A 22,077-nucleotide genomic window follows, 5' to 3' on the forward strand; every position below is an offset into this window, starting at 1 on the left:
TGCAAGTTTAACCAGTTGTGTGTATGTGTGTCAGGTTGAGTATTTTTTATATTTGTCTTGCCTTACTAGAAGTAGTTTTCCGGGAGGCACGTCCCCCGCACTTTTAGCGCCAATATTTCCGCCCGTGTTCTCTGATTTGTTACTTAGACTTGAGTGAACTAACATTCAGCCAATCACAGCGCGAATCATCTCTTGGGCGTGTCTCTGCCATGAGCTTCAAAAATCTTGTTGCTCTCTTGCGAAAGTCACTTTGCTGTTTGGCCGTCTGCGGAAAAATGCACCCCAGAAAAAAGCAGAGGACGATTAGGCTACATCCTTTTTTCACACACTGTAAGTATAATGTGTTACAGTATGTCGCGATGACATGAATCACGCGTAAAGTTTCCTTTATGGCACCATGTTATGATTTACGTTACTGTAACGCAGTAACGTTAAGACGTGTAAGACAACAGAACCCGTTTGGACCTCGTCAACTCGCGCCGGATTGTGCCGAGTGTGTGTATGCTCATGCTCTCCTACTTGTCTCTTTGGATAAAAGCGTCTGTTAAGCTTCACCAGTGCGAGGACGCTCTGAATCGTTCTTTGTTTAAATAGTTCAAAGTTACTATTAGAATAATGGTATTACCTTGACAAACTATACATTATTAAAAATATATAAGACTCAAGTTTAAGTATTTGACAACTATTTTATTCTCAGAAACGTATAGTGACAGTTATTCTTAATTTGTGTCAGGAGTTATATAATGTCAATGTCCCTCAGGGCTTTTAGCTCAAAAATGTGCAGATTTGGAGAAATATTGATAGATTTCATAGGTTTACGTCAGATTTCTATAGAGATGAATAATATTTATTGAATTTATACCCAAATGTGCCGATGTAATCATTACGAGTGCTGCTGCTGGATACTCTGATGTACTGTGTTTTCAATCCATACTGGCAGCCTGAGGGCGCCCTGTGCACATGCAGTCCATATATGGAACACATGAAGAAGAGCCATATCATGTGACATTTAGGAAGTGCCTGACATAAACAAAGCTTCTAGAGATCGCTGTAACATGCAGATAAAGATGTTTTGGAGACAATAAACATGATTGCAATGATATGATTTCTTTGTGTTCTTCAAGCCATGTCAGTTATTTTCATAAAAATAATTATATTTATAATGTAATAATAATCGATTTAGACTTATCATTGTGCAGAATACTATAAAATAATATATTTTCTGTCTGATTTTTTTTTTATCCGAAGCCAAATCAGATCACAGAAGGTTATTTAGATAGACATAACATTATTCCCAGCAGGCAAACAACGTCAAAAGATATTTGGTTAAATTTCGGTTGCGACGTCAGGTGACCAAAATTCAATGTAAATTCAACATCTAATGTCAATGTTAAATTGATGTCCAATACCGACGTCAGCTGACGTTGAGATTTAGTTGTTTTTGTGTAGCCAAAATCCAATGTTAAGTCAACGTCAAATTGACTTGACTTCAACCCAATTTTCATTTTCAACCAAAATGCAATGTCTGTCCGACGTCATTTACAATGTCAAGTCGCCAACCTAACGTTAGACGCCTGGGTGTAGATGTAATCTGTATACTCATTGAACACTTTTTTTTTGTTCTGTTAAGAAGTAAGATAAAAGGTATTGTTCTTGTAAGTGTAGTGTAGTGTAACTGAAATATTGTAAATATCATAAAATGTCTTTATTTCATAAAAATAAAGCATAGATGTCCATAGTGGTCTGAAAGTCCCCCCAAAAAAATTATTTTGCATATGGTTTCACAAAAATTGGTTGCTGTAAACTATCATGGCATGTTCCCAATATTGCCACTAGGGTGCTGTAAAATGTCAATTGCTATTCTATCTAGAATTTATTATTATAAACATCCCCTTTTGGTTACATCACCATACAGCTTTTGTCGCCCCCACTTTTATAATGGCCGCTACGCCCCTGGCTGTGGGTATTTAATTTGTAAACTGTGTATGAGATTTATTTCTAGGGCGTTTTAAAATGAATGTTTCCTGTGTGAAATAAACTTTGTATACTTTTGGAGGTCATGTCTCTGTCTTTGACGCAATCTGAACCAGCAGGGTCCTTCATATTGTTGTAATTCTTTTGGATTTAATTCTTTTTGCGGTATTTTGTTTTATTTTTCTACTTTCCTGGCTGGAGAAGTAACCTAGGTGGCGTAGTCGGGTTTTATTTTTATATTTAGCAAAAGGTTGCATATAGTTTTGTTGAAAAATATATCACTTGTAATTTTTATTTTCATTAATCTAAACAGCAGGTCAAAGTTCAGATTGTTCTGTAAGTTTATTATTTTCTCTCTTCATTTTAACCAATTTGATATAAATTATAAATTTGACTTGAAATAATATTATTATGAATAAGTAAAACTAAATCAGACTCGAGGTAAAATTTCATTTAAACCTCAGTGACAAATACACATTAGATGTTTCTTATTAGTTCTTTGATCATTCAATAACATTTCTATTCTTGAAAACGAAGAGGAAAGAACAATGGCAGAATCTTCACCAACATCAACAAAAGCAAGAAAAAACAGGAGACCGAGTAATGAGAATGTGAGGAAATACAAATAATATAAAAAAAGAGTGAATTAGTGCATGAATGTCTTAGTCTTCTCATATGCTATTTAATATGTACAGTTCAGATACAGTAGCAGATCATTTAAAGATAAATCATAGATAAAAACATTTAAAATCAATATTTCAAATCAATATTACTCTCTGTATTTACTTATTTGGTACAGTAAGTGTTCGTGTAATGAGCTTCACAGAGTCTGATCAGCTTGTCTGGGTTCATTTTGCAGTAATGACCAGCTGACTGTACATGATCTCTCATATATTTGATTTTCTTCAAAGACGCCACTCTTTATCTTTTTGTGAACTTTTTCTTCTAAAGTGTGGGCAACTCAGAAGCGAAGAACCAGGAGATGTTGGGATATCTTTCAAAGCAGAAGTTACTCTTTATTGAGGACTTTGCTGTTGCATCGCTGTAGTCATCATCCAAGTCTAAACTCAATTAGCTAAAACACAGTGTTTATCAGAGGTGTCAAGTAACGAACTACAAATACTTACCTTTCTTAAGTATAAATTGAGTATCTATACTTTACTGGAGTAATTATTTTTCAGCTGACTTTTTACTTCTACTCCTTACATTTTTCACGGAATTATCTGTACTTTCTACTCCTTACATTTTAAAAATAGCCTCGTTACTCCTATTTCATTTCGGCTTGTTGTCATTCCGGCTTGTAAACGTTAAAAAAAATGACCAATACATAGTTCCTACATGACGTCTCAACATACGGGCATTTCCAGACCCGGCGCCATTTCTGTGGGCAGGCTGTGGGCAGAACATTAGAAGAAGAAGCTGAAACGAGTTAAAATAGAGCTGAGTCACTAAGATAGAGCTGAGTCACCAGTCCAAAACGAGCTGAAACGATAAAAAGTGAAAATGGTCATCACCTGCTGGGTCAATGGATGTTCAAATTGTACCGGAGGTTCAGTTAAATTTTGAATTACAGTATACCCGTCATTAGACATGAATGTGAGAAGACTAAGCTTTTGTCAGAACAATGATGGAGGTTATGGCTGGCGAGGATAAACAGTTAAGAACCCCCCTCAAAACAAGTTAACACTTTGTAGTTTTAATGATATTCTGTATTGAACAAAATGACGAGGTATTAAAAACATACAAAAACAACATCGCGCCCGCGCCTCTCACTCACTCACTCTCACACACACACACGCACATTCCAGCATTGCAATCTCAGATTATGTCCCTAAAGAACCCGCGTATAAAGTAGTTCCGCATTACATTAATGAATTTGCACGCAAGTTTTATTTATTTTTATATTCATGCACCGAACCATGACGCCTGTACCGTTTCGGTTCAATACGAATACATGTACCGTTCCACCCCTATTCTTTGGTGTACAAATAAGTACATGCATATAACAGAAAGCACCGATGACTGTTTTAAGGGGAACATAGGAATTAAGATGTGGAGACTATGGCTTTTTAATAGACAGTCTAGCATCATGCTACATTTGCTATGATGACTAATTTTCCATTGATTGCACTTGAGCAAACGTCACCAACCCAACCCTCGGCAAACTGATTATACGCCTCCAGTGATTTCCAGGCTCGGAGTTGCTCACATGTGTAGAAACTCCTAGCCAATACCAGATAATGCTACACTAAAATACTGTATCTGAGGCAAAGCTGCATAATCAGTGCTCAGTGCTTCCTTCGTTAGCACATACGGATCCACACCATTTATGACTGAAATTTTTGCATTGTACCTCTCTCTGTCTTGTGTTAATAGAGTCTCTTTATAATCTCTGTCATTTTGTCTCATCATAGAGAGAGAGCGAGAGAGAGAGTGTGTTAAGAGAGAGAGAGAGAGAAGAGATTGTGTGTGAGAGAGAGAGAGTGTGTTAGAGAGAGAGAAGAGATTGTGTGTGTGTGTGTGTGTGTGTGTGTGTGTGTGTGTGTGTGTGTGTGTGTGTGTGTGTGTGTGTGTGTGTGTGTGTGTGTGTGTGTGTGTGTATGGGAGGGAGAGGAGAGTGTGTGTGTCAGAGCGAGAGAGAGAGAGCGCAAGATAAGAGAGAGTGTGTGTGTGTGTGTGTGTGTGTGTGCGCAACCCTACATTATAGGGTCAAAATATCCCCACAAAGATGGCAATATCCGAAATCCATGTCCTTGTGGGGATTTTTTTTGTTTGTTGGGAAAACAGCTTATAAAGTGAAAATGTAAAAATGCAGAAAGTTTTCTGTGATAGGTGATTCTATCTTCTGCTTCATGAAACATGTTAATTCTCAGTAGTACACATACATGGTTCTTTAATGTATTTGCATTGTACTAAAATTGAAATTGAAATAAAACTAAAATTCATTTTCTATGGGCATATATGCGGCTGAAACAGGTAGCCTAGTGCATCCCAAATTTTTCAACATTAACATTTTAATATAACATTATAGTCATTATGGCCTTTAGAAAAATGTTTTTTTGAGGAGGTGGGGTAGTGCACTATAGGCCCCTGTGGCGCGGCCTAAGCTTTTGTCCTTAATGTCATTTTTTTTCCTTGCATTACTTTTACTTTTATACTTTAAGTAGTTTTGAAACCATTACTTTTACACTTTTACTTGAGTAAAAAGCTTGAGTTGATACTTCAACTTCTACAGAAGTCTTTTTAAACCCTAGTATCTATACTTCTACTTGAATAATGATTGTGAATACTTTTGACACCTCTGGTGTTTATAACTATCAAGGGGGAGGGATTTGCATAAATGTGGAGATCAGCATGACAGTGTAACTCAGAGCCTCTGAAACAAAGCAGGTAAATAAATAAACAGAAGTCAGCCTGTTCCCGCAGATTCCTCCGACCTGAGACAACAAAGCCCAGCTGTTCTTGAGAAGTAAAAAAAAGTTTGTCATCATCTATGCCTCCAAATGGTAAACACTTGTGTGAAATTTCTCAGTTAAAAATACTGTTGAACCTAAATTAGACCACTCAATAAATTTGTAACACTACATTTCCCCCTTTGAGAGTTCTAATAACTCTCACAAAATACAAATTTAGACACTTAAATTCATTCTTGTAACCTGTGATCGTTACAGGCACATGCTCTGTGTTGATGTTTTTGCAATTGCATGCTGACACAGAAACAAAACATGCAATTTAGGGTCCTTGAAGTTGGAGATGAGGAGGTCGGTGCGTATGGGTCTCTGGACAGCCATCAGTGGTATCTGCACAGAGTAAGAAAGAAAACAAAAGACAGGAGAGAAGTATTTGTTCAAACACTAGGGTTGTAAACTTTTCTGAGTCTGCTATTGTTCCCTCTTTCCCTATTTCTTAATTCCTTTGACACCTAAGGAAAACAGTGAGGTAAGGATGGACTAGTGGGTGGGAAAGGCCTATGAGGGAATCTTCACCGCAGAGTTTGACCTCCGAAGCCTGTTGCATTCGGTTCTTCCCTGGGCTCCTCACTTTGTTCCGTGTTCTATATCCTATCCCTGTAGGTGGGGGAACAACTTTACAGTGTGACACATTAGTCCAGGTTTTTCCTTCCCTGACACAATACTGCGGCTGCTGTAATCAACATCACTTAATGTGGTCCATGCCACATAGGCTCTAATGGCTTGTTTCTGAATTACTTTTAATTAATTGAGCTGAACCGTCAACAAACAACTCAAATTCTGAATTCTCTATGGGAGTTTCTTTTACTTCTCTAGAAGGTGTGTATGTAAGCGTAACACAATCGTGAGTCATTTCTCCTTCATCCTATAACAAATCCTCAGTCATTGCAGACATCATACATGAGGATGGGTTCGTGACTGGTGCACGCTGTAAAACAATGTTCGGGGCTGTGAGGGTAGTTAACCAATTTTCCCAACGGGAGGAGGTGACAGAAGTTTATTTTGCTTGATTCATCAGTGTGAACACTGCATGAGGGCATTTTACATTAACATTCTGACCTAACACCATTACTGATGAAGGGCCTGTGCTGTAGCATTAACATTAAAGGCTGTGAGTTTACTTAACTAGTGTCCCCCAAAGGAAAGGTGAGGCCGTCACTTTCCTTTTGTTCTATTAAACAAAAATCAGTCTTTCATCTTTGAAAGTTACTGGGGAAATTAAGCACTCACAGCCCAAATGGCTAACACCTGAGCAATCTACCCCACGAGTTTAATGACGAGGGGCTGCTTCAGAGTTGCAAGCAAACTGAGAAGTTGAGTAACATTGTTAACTTGTTTAAAGTTCTTTTTGTTTTTCCTACACTCTTTTCCCCAATGTCCATGTTTACCACAGTAATAACAACTGCCCTCTCTCTTAGGACATTTGCGTTTCTGTTGATTCTCTGTGTTGACCTTAAAGGATGCTTCTGCAATTTTTACTCTTGCCTTGACATCAGAGTCTCTTTCCCATGCAGCCAAACTGTCTAAGTTACTCCTGAGAGTTCTGTTAGACCAAGCAAGATCTAAGAATGGAAAAGCTCTTCTGAATTCTGCTACAAGGCCATCTGACTAGATACGAATCAGTGGTCCTTTGTCATCTAGTACCTTCTCTGAAGTGTCAGCTATCCCACTGTGTGCTGCAGCTGACTGACAAAGTCTTTCAGTTAGAGGTCGACCGATATTGGATTTTACCGATATTTAGGTTTGACCGTAAATGACGATAACCGATATTTCAACCGATATTTTTTAAAATGGATTCCTGGATTAAAAACAAACATAAAACTCACAAGTAAAACAATGCTGAACTGAAATGTGCTAAATTAAATAAATATATAAATATGAATATATTAAAATAAGTTCTACAGAACAAACTCTATATAGAATATAATTTAAACATTAAAATATTACAAGTTTCGTTTGCATATAAGCTAGAAACATGCGTAATTTTCATAGGTAATACTTTGTAAGTTACATTTGTTAACAAGGATGCATTAGCTTGCTTTCATGAACTATATGCATTATGCAATACAATTGAACATTTATCATTCATGTTAGTTCATAGTACATTAACTAAGGTAATAACAGATAAAATAAGAATTAAAACTCCTATCAAATGCATTAGTATATGTTGAAATTAACAAACTAACAATGAATAATACTTCTACAACTTTTATTAACCTTAGTTAATGCTAAAAATGGAACCTTATTTTAAAGTGCTACCATTTCATATAATTCCAGAGTCATTCTTAAAGATGGCCATTAAAATTTAATAGGCTATATTACGTATACGTAATATAGGTCTTTATGTATAAGTCTCTCACTTTATTTGCTTCTATTTTAAACACATGATGATTATCTAATCAAATAAGATGAATTGTAGTGATAAAAAAAAGAACTTAAATCGAACGCGTTTCTGATTTGTTTAGTGTCTGTCAGCTAACTTACATGAACATATCAATGTTGAGAAAGCAATCACGTCACTAGTTTTAAATATGCAACTTCGTCGGCTAATGAATGCATAAAAGTGACCAGCTGGATATAAAAAAATTGCAAATAGATGGTAACAATTGCAACATAAAACATTTGGGTCAGGTCTGCGTGTGTTTTTGTTTTAACCACTTGACTGAGGAACTAATGTTAGTGTCCTCTCAGCCTCGTCGGTAAACAATTATTCTGTTCTTTCTCTGCTGATGCAGCATCTAGTCAACAAATTAATGACTTTATAATGATATGGCAATATACTTTAGTGTTATGTATTCATACCGTTTCGCTGTCGGTGTTTTAAAAAACGCGTCTGAAGTGTCAGCACTCTCTGTGCTGCGTGTTCTCTCCTTGCTGCACGCAGCCTCACGTGCTAACGTAAACAACTCAGCCAGTGATAGTTTGTTATTTATCCTCTAGAGGCCGCTCTCGCTCTGTATAATGCCAGCAGTCTCTTCTCAGCGCTCTCGTACTGTGTAATGACTCCACAAACTTCTCTGCCGCTCCAGCAACGGACGCAACCTGGAAAAACTATCGGTGTGGATTTTTACCAATAACGGTAGTTACACATATCAACTATCGGTGCCGATTAATCGGCAAAACCGATGAATCGGTCGATCTCTACTTTCAGTGTACTCACTAACATTTTAATCCTCCTTCTGTACACAACTTGTGATCTTTGACCAGTCCATGTTTGGTCCAACAATGTTCTTCAACGCTTTCAGAACTCCCTCTCTCAATTCATCTTTTCTGGCGTGTTGTAGTTCAGAAGTGACCGCAGACTCAAAACTGTTCAAAAATTTAGTTAGAATTTGTGACATCAGTTGTGTTACTTCTGCCAACGACATGTCGTAAAGACGCATTTTACTGATCAATGCCCTTCTAAATTCAGAAAAATTTGTACGTACTGAGGGCAAGCTCTGGGATAGTCTCTCTATATCCTTAGGTCTTAGCACTTTGGCAACAGTTTGGATTTGGACAACAGAAGAGTTGGGAGAAACACTTTCAGTTCCCTCAATTCCCTGCGATCTTCACCTTGCGACACATACCATTACTGAATCTACAGGCTTATCAGTTACTGATTGGATGGCTACATCTGTTTTAAAAAAAAGCTTTTAAATCAGGATAAATCTCATCTGACTGTTGGTCTTCTGAGTCCCATTTGGTTGAGGCCTTTTTATGGCCAACCTTTTTCGTGAGACAGGAAACTTGAATGAACAATTGTTTGTTCTGTTCTTTTAACTTAGCAATACACCTAGTTTGTTCTTGTGCAATGGATAAGCTAAATTATTTGTGGCCGCAGATAATCCCTTTTATATTTTGTTTTCTGATACATGCACCTAAAACCTTCTTGCATTCTTCAATGGACCATACTTTTTCTGGGCGAATACCAAATTTCTTTCTCAAATCCAATCTGACTGACTCGGTCATTATGGAGTCCATCTGCTCCCCTAACAATGACTTGAACTCACTGTCTGTCCATAAAGGAGTAGCTAGACCACCTTTTTCAGTTGTGGGGATTAGTCTAGCACTTTTCCTAAACATTTTGTGGATTTCTTTGTTACCACACAAACAAACACTTACACTTCTCTGATCAAACAGAGGGTACACTTGTTAACTCCGATTAACTCTTGTTAACCTTCCAAATTACCACCTAAACATTTAACTTCCCTGCCTACAAGAACAGAGGATAAACAATTCTTCTCTGCTAAAAAACGGAGCATAACAGTATTAGCAAGTAATGCTAGTCTTCCCTGCCTGGACAGAGGATAAACCAAATATTAACACGTAATGCTAATCTTCCCTGCCTGGACAGAGGATAAACCAAATATTAACACGTAATGCTAATCTTCCCTAGCCTGGTTCTACCAGACTCTCGTACATTTCATTTGTACAGAGAGTCTGGCACCGCTCCATTGACAAGCGTTAACTTCCTTGTAGGCCGGTATTCTATTGAAGTCTAAAACTATTGGATCTGCCCAGAGTCACTCTATCTGCCATAACCAATCGCTGACGTTTGGTCGTGACAAATGTCTTTTCCCGAACCCCGTGGGAGGATGGCCATAAACACAAAACTAAGCAAAGATTGTTCTTGCTCCGGCTTTAACTTCTTGATATTCGGCAGCGTTGCCACAACGGACCGAATGGCTTCGCTCGCATCTTTCTTATTTTGAACTACAACTCAAAATAACGCACGAGTCGACATCAACGTCATCGTTCTCAGCCACTCCCTCTGTTCGCTGATTGGCCCGGTAAAAAATTGATTGGAGAAAACCAAAGTCTACAGCGCAATCCCAGACGTAGTACTGAAGGAAAATGAAATTGAGCGGAAGTGCGTAGGAGGGCGGAGCCAGGCTAAATCTTCCCTGCCTGGAGAGAGAATAAATTTCATCTCTAAAAGAAAAACTTTAGAGGATAACTTAGTTAACCAAACTCTACAGCTGTCTGTTAACTCTTCTCTGATGGCACAGAGGATAACACATTTGTACTGGTCTTCAGCGGTTTTTTGAATTGAGTGAAACTCACCAAATCGTTGGTTGCAAGGAAAGATTCCATCTGGAAAATCTGTCAGAAAAGTTCATTCTTTGTTGCGATATTTGTTGATTTTGTAGTTTCAATCTGGATTAAAAAAAATCAGTCTGGAACTGGAAAGTCAGATCTTTGTTGAGCTTGAAGTTTAAATCTGGATTCAAGTGAGTAGCTCTATCCGGGTCACGGCACCAAAACTGTTGTGAACTTTTTCTTATGTGTGGGCAACTCAGAAGCGAAGAACCAGGAGACGTAGGGATATCTTTCAAAGCAGAAGTTACTCTTTATTGAGGACTTTGCTGTTGCATCGCTGTAGTCATCATCCAAGTCTAAACTCAATTAGCTACAACACAGTGTTTATACCTTTCAAGGGGGAGGGATTTGCATAAATGTGGAGATCAGCATGACAGTGTAACTCAGAGCCTCTGAAACAAAGCAGGTAAATAAATAAACAGAAGTCAGCCTGTTCCCGGAGATTAGTCCGACCGGAGAAAACAAAGCCCAGCTGTTCTTGAGAAGTAACAAAAATTTAATGTCATCATCTATGCCTCCAAATGGTAAACACCTGTGTGAACTTTCAGTTAAAAATACTGTTGAACCTAAATTAGACCACTCAATAAATTTGTAACAGTACAATCTCTAGACCTTCTTTACATTCAACCAACTTCCTGAGGTGCATCATGGGACTCTTTATAAACAGTATTAAATGGAGGGTTGTTGAGTCTTTTCCTTCAATCATCCATTTATAATAGGCTAATAATAATAATAATAATTATTATTATTATTATTTTAGTCCTTCAAGCAAAACCCAAGATCAGAAAGTCAAATGTTTGTCCAAACTGTAGACTATTAGGTGATTTATCTTCATTTCTCTCTCCAGGGATGTCTTTCTCCAGCGGTCCACTGACTGAGGAGCTTCAGTGCTCTATATGTCTGGACGTGTTCAATGATCCAGTCAGCACTCCATGTGGACACAACTTCTGCAAGACCTGTCTGAATAAGTGCTGGGACAACAGCCAGACCTGCAACTGTCCATATTGTAAAGAAACATTCAAGCACAGACCTGATCTCAAGATTAATACCACACTCCGAGAGATTGTAGATCACTATAAAAAGAAAAGTCCTGAAGTTCTGTGTGACGTCTGTGAGGAAAGAAAGCTGAAAGCCCTGAAGTCATGTCTGGTGTGTCAGAGCTCTTACTGTGAAACTCACCTGGAGCCTCATCTGAGAGTGGCAGGTTTAAAGAAACACAAAATGATCCATCCTGTGAGTAATCTGGAGGACTATATATGTCAGAAACATGAGAGACATCTGGAGCTGTTCTGTAGAGACGATCAGACATGTGTGTGTCCGATGTGTGACGTGACAGACCACAAGAACCACAACACTGTTCCAATAGAAGAGGAGAGTGAAGAGAAAAAGGTAGAAGTTACTAACAAACTGATTTTAAAGGGCTATTATCATGAGGAATCACATGTTCATTTATATAAATGAATCAATTATGAAAACATATTGTGTGTTATTCTCTGTCTATAGACTCAGCTGGAGAAGACACAGAAAGACACACAGCAGAAGATCCAGGACAGAATCAAGAAGATTCAAGATGTCAAACACTCAGCAGAAGTCAGAAAAGTGAGTTTAAATTTGTTAAATTTGACTACAAAAGTAGTTTTGGGAGGAGGCTAAACATTCAGTCCTGTCAATCATCATTATGAGCATATTATACAAGCATCAGACACCACGTCATCTTATTGATAAATTCTTCCGGCAGCCCTTCTCCTCCTCCTCCCCTTCTCCTCCTCCTTCTCCTCCTCCTCCTCCTCCTCCTCCTTCCCTTCTCCTCCTCCTCCTTCCCTCCTCCTCCTCCCCTTCTTCTCCTCCTCCTTCTCCCCTTCTCCTCCCCTTCTTCTTCTTCTCCTCCTCTTCTTCTTCTTCCCCTCCTCCTCCTTCTCCTCCTCCTCCTCCTCCTCCTCCCCTTCTTCTCCTCCTCCTTCCCTTCTCCTTCCCTCCTCCCCTTCTCCTCCTCCCCTTCTCCTCCTCCCCTTCTCCTCCTCCCCTTCTTCTCCTCCCCTTCTTCTCCTCCTCCTCCTCCTCCTCCCCTTCTTCTTCTCCTCCTCCTCCCCTTCTTCTACTCCTCCTTCTCCTCCTCCCCTTCTTCTTCTTCTCCTTCTCTTCCTCCTTCCCCCTCTCCTCCTCCTCCCCTTCTCCTCCTTCTCCTCCTCCTCCTCCTCCTTCTTCTCCACCTCCTTCTTCTCCACCTCCTTCTTCTCCACCTCCTCCTCCTCCCCTCCTCCTCCTCCACACCTTCTTCTTCTCATCCTCCGCCTCCTTCTCCTCCTCCCCTTTGCCTCCTCCCCTTCTCCTCTTCCTCCTTCTCCCCTTCTCCTCCTTCCCCTCATCCTTCTCCTCCTTCTCCTCCTACCCTTCTCCTCATCCTCCTCTTCCCCTCCAGTAAATGATCTCTATCCTCTTATGCCTCTTATTTCACCATGGGGGGTTTTAACTCTGAGCTCAAGCAAACCTTGGGTTCGAGCCTTCTCCAAGGACAGCAAGCCAAGGACAGCAAGCCATTAAGGATGAATGGGCAGGCAAAGTAGTGAATTTAAATATCTATTATTGTATATTGAATTGTTGTATAAAAGCAATTTCACACTCACGGTCGCTCTGCTGGTCTGAATATCGACACGTCTGTGATTCCCTGATCACTTAGTGAAATAACACATCTCTCCTCAACAAGACAATCAATCATTCAGTGCAAACGGTGCAGTATGAGGGGTTTTGAAAACTGTCTAAAAACACTTAAGAATGAGAAATAATAACACTGATTCTTCTCTTAACAAACACCACTAATAATGTTTTGATTGTCCTGGTTGATTAGAGAAACACAGAGAAGGAGAAAGCAGCCCGTGTGGAGCTCTTCACTGATCTCATCCGCTCCATTGAGAGATGTCAGACTGAACTGCTGGAGATGATGGAGGAGCAGCAGGAAGCAGCAGAGAAACAGGAGGAAGAGCTCATTGAAGAGCTGGAGCAGGAGATCACTGAGCTAAAGATGAGAAACACTGAGCTGGAACAGCTCTCACACACTGAAGATCACCTCCACCTCCTACAGGTCAGTCAACATCTCTCTGATCAATGATAATGCAGTATATGACACCATAACACTCCCCATGCTGAAGGATTTCTCCTCTCTCCTGCTGTAGATTTACTCATCTCTGTGCAGCTCTAGAAACACCAGGAACTGGTCTGAGATCAGTGTGAAGACTGATGAGAGTCTGGAGACTCTGAGGAGAGCTCTGACTAAACTGCAGGACTCTCTACAGGAGAAACTCACACAAACTGGTACAGCAATAGTCAAGTCATCCTCATTTATATAGCGCTTTTAACAATGTAGATTGTTTCAAAGCAGCTTTACAGAGATAAACATATAATTTAAGGTAACAGAGATTGGTTTGGTTTTATAGTGGCTCTTGAAAAATGTTTTTTCCAGCTAAAGTTAGTTTTGATTGATTCACTTCCGTCTAAATGATCATTTGTTATTAAATTAGGGGGCGCTAAGACGACACCGTTCTCTTTAAACAGACTTTAAACGTGAACCTGTGATAGACGCTGATGGCGTTCACATGCGCATTAAGAATTGATTCTATAGTTATGTGCGTTTGAATATAAGTGCGCAGGTTTGTAATTCCTTACAAACCATGCCTAAACAAACTACTTGTCTATAAATTTTGATGCAGAATTTTTATTTTATCTTATCACTTTGGGTAGGTACGCGAACCGAAGAATTCCACAACGCTTTATCTGTAGAGTGGTATAGGGATCCTCCATAGGGAGAGGCTAGTTGGCACTTCAGCACTGCATTGTCATCAGGTCCAGGCGAAAGTCCTTCGTCAGATCTGGAAACGGCCTGGATCCGGCAGGCTGTGGGAAAACCTCGGGATAAACAAATTCACTAAAATTAGCGTAGATGCCATTCTTCTTATGATGTAACGAGTACATCAGGATATGAGGGAAGTGTTCCCAGTTCCGGCTGACCTAATCTAAGCAGCCTAATATTGAATTATAGAAGGCTATAGAGTGTTATGTGAATGCTAGGTCAAAGAGATGTGTTTTTAGTCTAGCTTTGAACTGACAGACTGTGTCTGCTTCCCGGACAATGTTAGGAAGATTGTTCCAAAGTTTTGGTGCTAAATAGGAAAAGGATCTACCGCCAGCAGTCGATTTATATATTCTAGGTATTATCAACTGGCCGGAGTTTTGAGATCGCAATAGACGTGAAGGACTATAATGCGTTAAGAGCTCGCTCAAGTACTGGGGAGCTAAACCATTTAGTGCTTTGTAAGTAATCAGCAATATTTTAAAATTTATATGATGTTTAATAGGGAGCCAATGCAGTGTTGACAGAACCGGGCTAATATGGTCGTACTTCCTGGTTCTGGTAAGAACTCTAGCGGCTGCGTTTTGAACTAGCTGTAGTTTGTTTATTAAGCCTGCAGGGCAACCACCCAGTAGAGCATTACAATAATCTAGCCTTGATGTCATGAACGCATGAACTAGTTGTTCCGCATTTGTCAATGAGAGCATATGACGTAATTTAGATATATTTTTAAGATGGAAAAATGCGGTTTTACAGACACTAGACACGTGACTTTCAAATGAAAGATTGGTATCAAAGAGCACACCCAGGTTCCTAACTGACGACGAAGACTTAACAGAGCAGCCATCAAGTGTTAGACGGTATTCTAGGTTATTACGTGTGGAAGTTTTTTGTCCAATAATTAGAATCTCTGTTTTTTCAGAATTTAGTAGTAGGAAATTACTAGTCATCCAATTTTTGATATCAACTATGCATTCCGATAATTTTGTGAATTGGTGAGTTTCGTTAGGTTTGGAAGAAATATAGAGCTGAGTATCATCAGCATAACAGTGAAAGCTAATTCCATGTTTCCTAATGATATCTCCTAAAGGTAGCATGTACAGAGTGAATAGCAGCGGTCCTAGTACTGAGCCTTGTGGTACGCCATACTGAACTTGTGATCGATAAGACATCTCTTCATTTACTGCTACAAACTGATAGCGGTCAGATAAATATGATTTAAACCATGCTAATGCAATTCCACTAATGCCAACATAGTTTTCTAGTCTATTTAAGAGAATGTTGTGGTCAATGGTGTCAAATGCAGCACTAAGATCAAGTAACACTAATAGAGAGATACAACCACGATCGGATGATAAGAGCAAATCATTTATGACTCTAATGAGAGCTGTCTCAGTGCTATGGTGCGGTTTAAATCCTGACTGGAAATCCTCGCAGATACCATTTCTTTTAAGAAAGGAACACAGATGTGAGGATACTGCCTTTTCTAGTATCTTTGACAGAAAAGGTAGATTTGAGATCGGCCTGTAAATGACTAATTCTGTAGGATCAAGTTGCGTTTTTTTAACAAGCGGTTTAATCATAGCCAGCTTAAAGGTTTTTGGTACGTATCCTAGAGACAAAGATGAATTAATGATGTTAAGAAGAGGATCTATGACTTCTGGAAGCATCTCTTTCAGTAGTTTATTCGGTATAGGGTCTAACATACATGTAGTCGATTTAGATGAATTAACGAGTTTGCAAAATGCTTCCTCTCCGATGGCAACAAATGAATCAAATTTTACCTCGGGGAGACTATAATGCACTCCCTGATGTGATGCTGTAGTAGACGGTTGCATAGTTATAATTTTGTCCCTAATATTATCAATCTTATAAGTGAAGAAGTTCATAAAGTCATTACTGCTGTGTTTCTTGAAACTTCTGGGCTTGAAGCTTTCTTTTTCGTTAGTGTGGGGCCCGGGTGTGCTCGTTGTACCACGGTGTTGGACTATTTTCTTTAATCTTCTTTAAGCGCAACGGAGCAACTGTATCTAAAGTGCTGGAAAGGAGAGAGTTAAAAGTTTCTGTTGCAATATCAAGTTCTTCTAAGCTAACTGGGATGCTGAGACGATGAAACTGATTAGGAAGATTATTGATAAAGCAATCTTTAGTGGCAGAAGTGATAGGTCTAACATACTTGTAACACGGAGTTGGCTTTGCAGCCTTGGCTAAATGTAATTTACAGGAGACTAGATAATGATCTGAGATGTCGTCGCTCTGCTGCAGAATTTCAACAGCATCAACATTGATTCCATGTGATAATATTAGATCTAGAGTATGATTACGACAATGAGTAGGTCCTGACACGTGTTGTCTAACTCCAATAGAGTTAAGAATGTCTTTAAATGCCAATCCCAATGCATCTTTTCCATTATCTACATGTATATTAAAATCACCAACAATTAGGACTTTATCTGCAGTCAATACTAATTCTGATAGAAAGTCAGCAAATTCTTTGATTAAAATCTTTATGGTGGCCTGTATACAGTTGCCAGCAGAATTCTCAAACTTGATTTATCGTTTACATTATATATTTTTACATTAAGCACCAACACTTCAAAAGAAATATATTTTAAACTAGATTTTTTAGTGGTTTTGAAAATATTACTATAAATTACAGCAACACCTCCCCCTTTGCCTTTCAGGCGAGGTTCATGTTTATAACAGTAATCATGAGGGGTGGACTCATTTAAAGTAGTGTAATCGTCTGGTTTTAGCCAGGTTTCTGTCATACACAGCACATCTAGGTTATAATCTGAAATCATATCATTAACTATGAGTGCTTTTGAAGTAAGGGATCGAATATTCAGCAACCCAAGCTTTATTGTTTGCTCATCTGTATTATATCTATTTTTTATTTGTTGAATATCAATTACATTTTTAACCTTAGATCGGTTTGGACGTTTTTTGGATTTCCAAATTCGGGGAACAGACACAGTCTCTATATGATGATATCTAGGTGAAAAAGCCTCTATGTGATGGGATTTATCTGACCTTAGTGACGCAAGGCCGCTAGCAGACGGTCGGTTTAGCCAGTTTGTCTGCTTCCTGACCTGAGCCCCAGATTGTCATGTTTTGTCTCTAAGACTATGAGCCAAATTACTAGAGAGAAGAGCAGCACCATCCCAGGAGGGATGAATACCATCTCTTTTCAACAGGTCAGGTTTGCCCCAAAAACTTTTCCAATTGTCTTTGAATTCTATATTATTTTGCGGACACCACTTAGACAGCCAGCCATTGAGTGATGATAATCTGCAAACTATCTCATCACTCCTTCGAACAGGAAGGGGGCCAGAGCAAATTACAGTGCCTGACATCGTACTTGCGAGTTCAAACACCTCTTTAATATTAATTTTGGTGATCTCCGACTGGCGGAGTCGAACATCATTAGTGCCGACGTGAATAACAATCTTAGAGAATTTACGATTAGCATTAGCCAGCACTTTTAAATTTGCTTTGATGTCAGGCGCTCTGGCTCCCAGCAAACATGTGACTATGTTGGCTGGTGTCCCTATTTTCACGTTCCGTGTAATAGAATCGCCAATTACCAGGGCACAATCAAAATAATTCTCAGTGGGTGTTTCACTGAGTGGGGCAAATCGATTTGTTGTGGTAATCGGAACGGAAGATTGGTTTTTTGATCCGTGACTAGAGCGATCCCTCGCTGTCACCCATCTGCCTGGCTGCACAGGCAATAATTCAGCCGGAACTGAATCATGTAAAGAGTTCACTATGCTAGGCGCATCCAAAGTAGAATCTAAAGCTATAGCACACTTACTATCCTCAATTAAACTTTGGATGCGTGTTTCTAATTCTGAAATCTTCTCCGTCAGCCTGACTGTTTCCTTGCATTTATCACATATAAACCCTATATTGCCGACGGGGAAGGCTATGCTAAACATGTAACATGAAGTGCAGGTGACAATAACAGGACAAGACATTACTCACCGTGTTTGTTGACTGATTCTTACTTACCTGGGCTTTTTATGAACTCAGAGGCGCGGGCGCGCGAGAGAAAAATAAATAAATAACTGAGCGCACGGGTGGCGCGTTAACAGGCTAGCGAGTTACTAGCGTGTTGTTCTAACAATAACGGAAGCTAGCGATGTCAGGTTAATCTGAGATGTTGTCTAAGCTTTATTTAGTAGTATAAACAACTAGAAAAGGTAGTAAATGATAGTTCAAAACAGAAAGAAATACAAAGCTAATACGAGGCTTAGACGGAGCTTACAGCCTCGAAGCAAACAAAACACAGCAGGCAGCTAGGCAGACAGGAGCAATCGATCAGGATGAGGAACAGCAATCAAATATCAAATACACCTTACAGAGACATATATTTATCATCTTTGTTATCAGTAATGAAGAACGAGTCTGATAAAGGTGAAATAAGAGAAGTATGTGATCATGTGTTTGTGTCTCATTATCATCACAGTTCTTCTTGAAGAGAGCAGGTCATATTCATCTCTAATTTCAGAAAACATGCAGTAAATGCATCTTGTACTAGAAGCTTCATCACTGTAACCAGAACCTTGAGGCTTTAGTACATCTGTGAACACTTTTAGATGAGAAACAATAGAAAGAAACATTCATTTTCTGCCATTTTCTGTTGTTTTTTCAGCGGTTTCATCTAAATGTTGTGATTATGTGTCAGATAAAATCAGTTTAGCAGAAGAAAATCAAATCGATAGATTCAAACAGCTTTGCAGTGCTGGGATTTTATTTTAATTTTCTTAAAGATTTGTTTTTAGTGTTGTCAACTTGTCTTTGCTGAACAACCACAACATTAATCCACCCCAAAACTGAGATGAATGACATTAGGTATAAAATTATCTGAAATAAAAATGTCATAAAATGTTTCACATAACATTCCCAAAGATGTTCTAAAAAGGAGGAATATTTAGAGCTCAAACCCAATAGGAGTTCAGGGATTCTCTGAATATCTGCAGAGAGACATTGATCAGATAAAACATGATCTTGTACACAATTCTTTAAATATATTCTTAAATCTTTAAGTTTTATAATTGCACACATAAAAATGTCAAAGATCTGCTGATGTGCTATTGTCATGTGTCTCTACAGTTGTGAAGAGGATACAGCAGTATGCAGGTACAGTGTGCTTTCTGCACTACACTAGATTACATTCACATACTCACAGCTTCATCACTGACCTACAGTATGATTAACAACTGATTCAATATTACAAACATCATCACTAAAAGTCTGTATTAAGTTGTGATTCATATTCTCTGTTTTCTCAGTGGATGTGACTCTGGATCCTGATACAGCTAATCCATATCTCATCCTGTCTGATGATGGAAAACAAGTGAGACATGGAGACATTAGACAGAAACTCCCAGACAATCCAGAGAGATTTGATCCATGTGTAAATGTCCTGGGAAAGGAGGGATTCTCCTCAGGGAGATTTTATTTTGAGGTGCAGGTGAAGGGAAAGATTAAATGGGATTTAGGAGTAGCCAGAGAATCCATTGACAGGAAGGGAGATATCCCACTGACTCCCAGTAATGGATACTGGACTGTGGTTCTGATGAATGAGAATGAATATAGAGCTTGTGCTGGTCCCTCTGTCTCTCTGTGTGTGAGAGTGAAGCCGCAGCGGGTCGGTGTGTTTGTAGATTATGAGGAGGGTCTGGTCTCCTTTTATGATGTGGAGTCCAGCTCTCATATCTACTCTTTCACTGATCAGTCTTTCACTGGGAAACTCTATCCATATTTTAGCCCAGATCTAAACTATGGAGGTAAAAACTCAACTCCACTGATCATCACACCTGTCAAACACAATCGATGAAATTACAGCCCTAATTTTGAAATACACAATGAAAATTATTTATATAATTGAAAATCTTGTTTTGCTATTTTTCATCATTTATTTTTCATTGTAAAAATCTATAATTTCTTGCTATAATTGCAAATTATAATGGAAAATGATAATGCTTGTTTAACAAATTTATTTTCAACTTTTCATAATTATTCATGCCATTGTTTTCTCCCATCTCAACCTGACAAAGTAAAAGTGTCTGTCATTTGTTTTACATCAAAATAAACCAAACTATGATAACATGATACATTTTTCTGTTTCTACCATTTCAATTACAAATGATCTGTGATAATACTGTGGTAAACCAGATGGTAATACCTCAATATATGTATAATTGTATGATTACCATATTCATACACAACATTATGGATCTTCAAAGTATACCTAAAAAACACCATGATATTATGATCATGGTAATAACCAAAAAAAATTTAAAAAGGAGAAGAAGAGGAAGAAAACATCATAGTCTCATTACTAAGGTACCATGTCAAAATTTACTTTAATGAGAAATTCTCTGATTCTATATATCATCGATCTGTTTATAAAGAAGTGGAAAATATGAATATTTATTTAATACTTTAATGAAAGTCGCTTGATATTGAAATGTAAGTGTCCCAATCAACCTGAATTCATCCTATTTATTTTTATTCACTTACTTTCACTAAACAAACACTGGTAAAACTTTTAACTGAGTAAGATTGTAACAAATGTATAGTTTTACACCTCTGAACTGAAATCAAACTATCGAGCTAATCTACTGTAACTGCATCAAATTCTGGAAACATCATGACATATTTTGAAAGTTCAAACATCTCTTAAACGAACAATTCTTCAGCTTGATAAACTGAACTATAAACATTAGGCACCAGTTTATACCCATGCAAACATTTTCGACTCACTCCACAGATTAGATTCATGACGTGGACCTTACCAAAGCATAAAGAGTGTGTGTCCATGTTCTGTGTGTGTGTCAGACAGAGACGGGGAAGGGAAAGTGTCACGGATGTCCTGCTCCTGCAGACAGACTCTGTCTCCGGCGGTAAGCGGAGAACATGTCAATTCTCCAGTGTATGCGGGTGTATTTATATGTGTTATAGTGTCTGTGTGTGTGTGTATCAGAGAGGAGACACTGTGAAGACCTTTGATGGATATATGATATATATATATATATATATATATCACTAACAGCTGTGTATAGTCATGGACCTGCTGAGATATTACATAGAACTGATGACATCAGTCTAGTTCAGATATGAGTAACTGCGAGTACATATTATCTATCTATCCATCTATCCATCTATCCATCTATCTATCTATCTATCATCTTATACTATTATTAAATATTATATACATTTAAGTGTGTTCGTTTACATGTAAACTTACACATTTATTGGAGATGAATTTCCCAATCAGACCAGTTTCTGCTGGTTATTGAATGATATTTGTTCTGTATAAGCACATGATATTGTGAAAAAAAGGTTTAAAAGATTGTGAATTAATTGTGTATGTCTTTCAGAAACATGTCTGGCTGTTTTGCTTGAATTTTAATGTGTGAGAAACTGTCATTTAAATGCTCCTTCCTGTAGGCCATAGCCTAGAAATCTGTAACCACAGGGTTAATTTATCAGACAATAGACCATTAATGGGACGATTTTCTATTTGAATGCTTTGATAACCAATCTGCCATGACATACATAAAAATGCATTTTAATAATGTTATTTCCTGCTTTCACATCGTTTTTAATGGTATGTAAATGGAGATCTGTGAATGGAGAGATCAGAAAGAGGAAAACAAACTCCATGATGAAAGTGTTGTCTCTTGTGATAGGCTA

The 22,077-nt window shown here is 38.4% G+C and overlaps 1 protein-coding gene across 2 annotated transcripts; it reads left to right on the forward strand.

Moving 5' to 3' along the window:
- Positions 1-258: 258 nt before the first annotated feature.
- On the forward strand, positions 259-20,332 carry LOC143701538 (E3 ubiquitin-protein ligase TRIM39-like). 2 transcript variants are annotated; one of them, XM_077194897.1, is made up of 7 exons: positions 259-330; positions 11,374-11,915; positions 12,030-12,125; positions 13,372-13,605; positions 13,697-13,835; positions 19,489-19,515; positions 19,668-20,330. In XM_077194897.1, the coding sequence occupies exons 1-7, from the start codon at positions 276-278 to the stop codon at positions 20,213-20,215; spliced, it is 1,641 nt and encodes a 546-aa protein (XP_077051012.1). In that variant the 5' UTR covers positions 259-275; the 3' UTR covers positions 20,216-20,330. The 2 variants fall into 2 exon arrangements, with proteins under 2 accessions (XP_077051012.1, XP_077051013.1); XM_077194898.1 differs by lacking the exon at positions 259-330 and adding an exon at positions 2,446-2,574 and having other exon boundaries at positions 11,347-11,915; positions 19,668-20,332.
- Positions 20,333-22,077: the final 1,745 nt, after the last annotated feature.

The sequence above is a fragment of the Siphateles boraxobius genome, unplaced genomic scaffold (genome assembly GCF_051911475.1).
Source record: "Siphateles boraxobius isolate OS27281-9 unplaced genomic scaffold, OSU_SipBor_1 33, whole genome shotgun sequence".
Classification (NCBI taxonomy): Eukaryota; Metazoa; Chordata; class Actinopteri; order Cypriniformes; family Leuciscidae; genus Siphateles; species Siphateles boraxobius.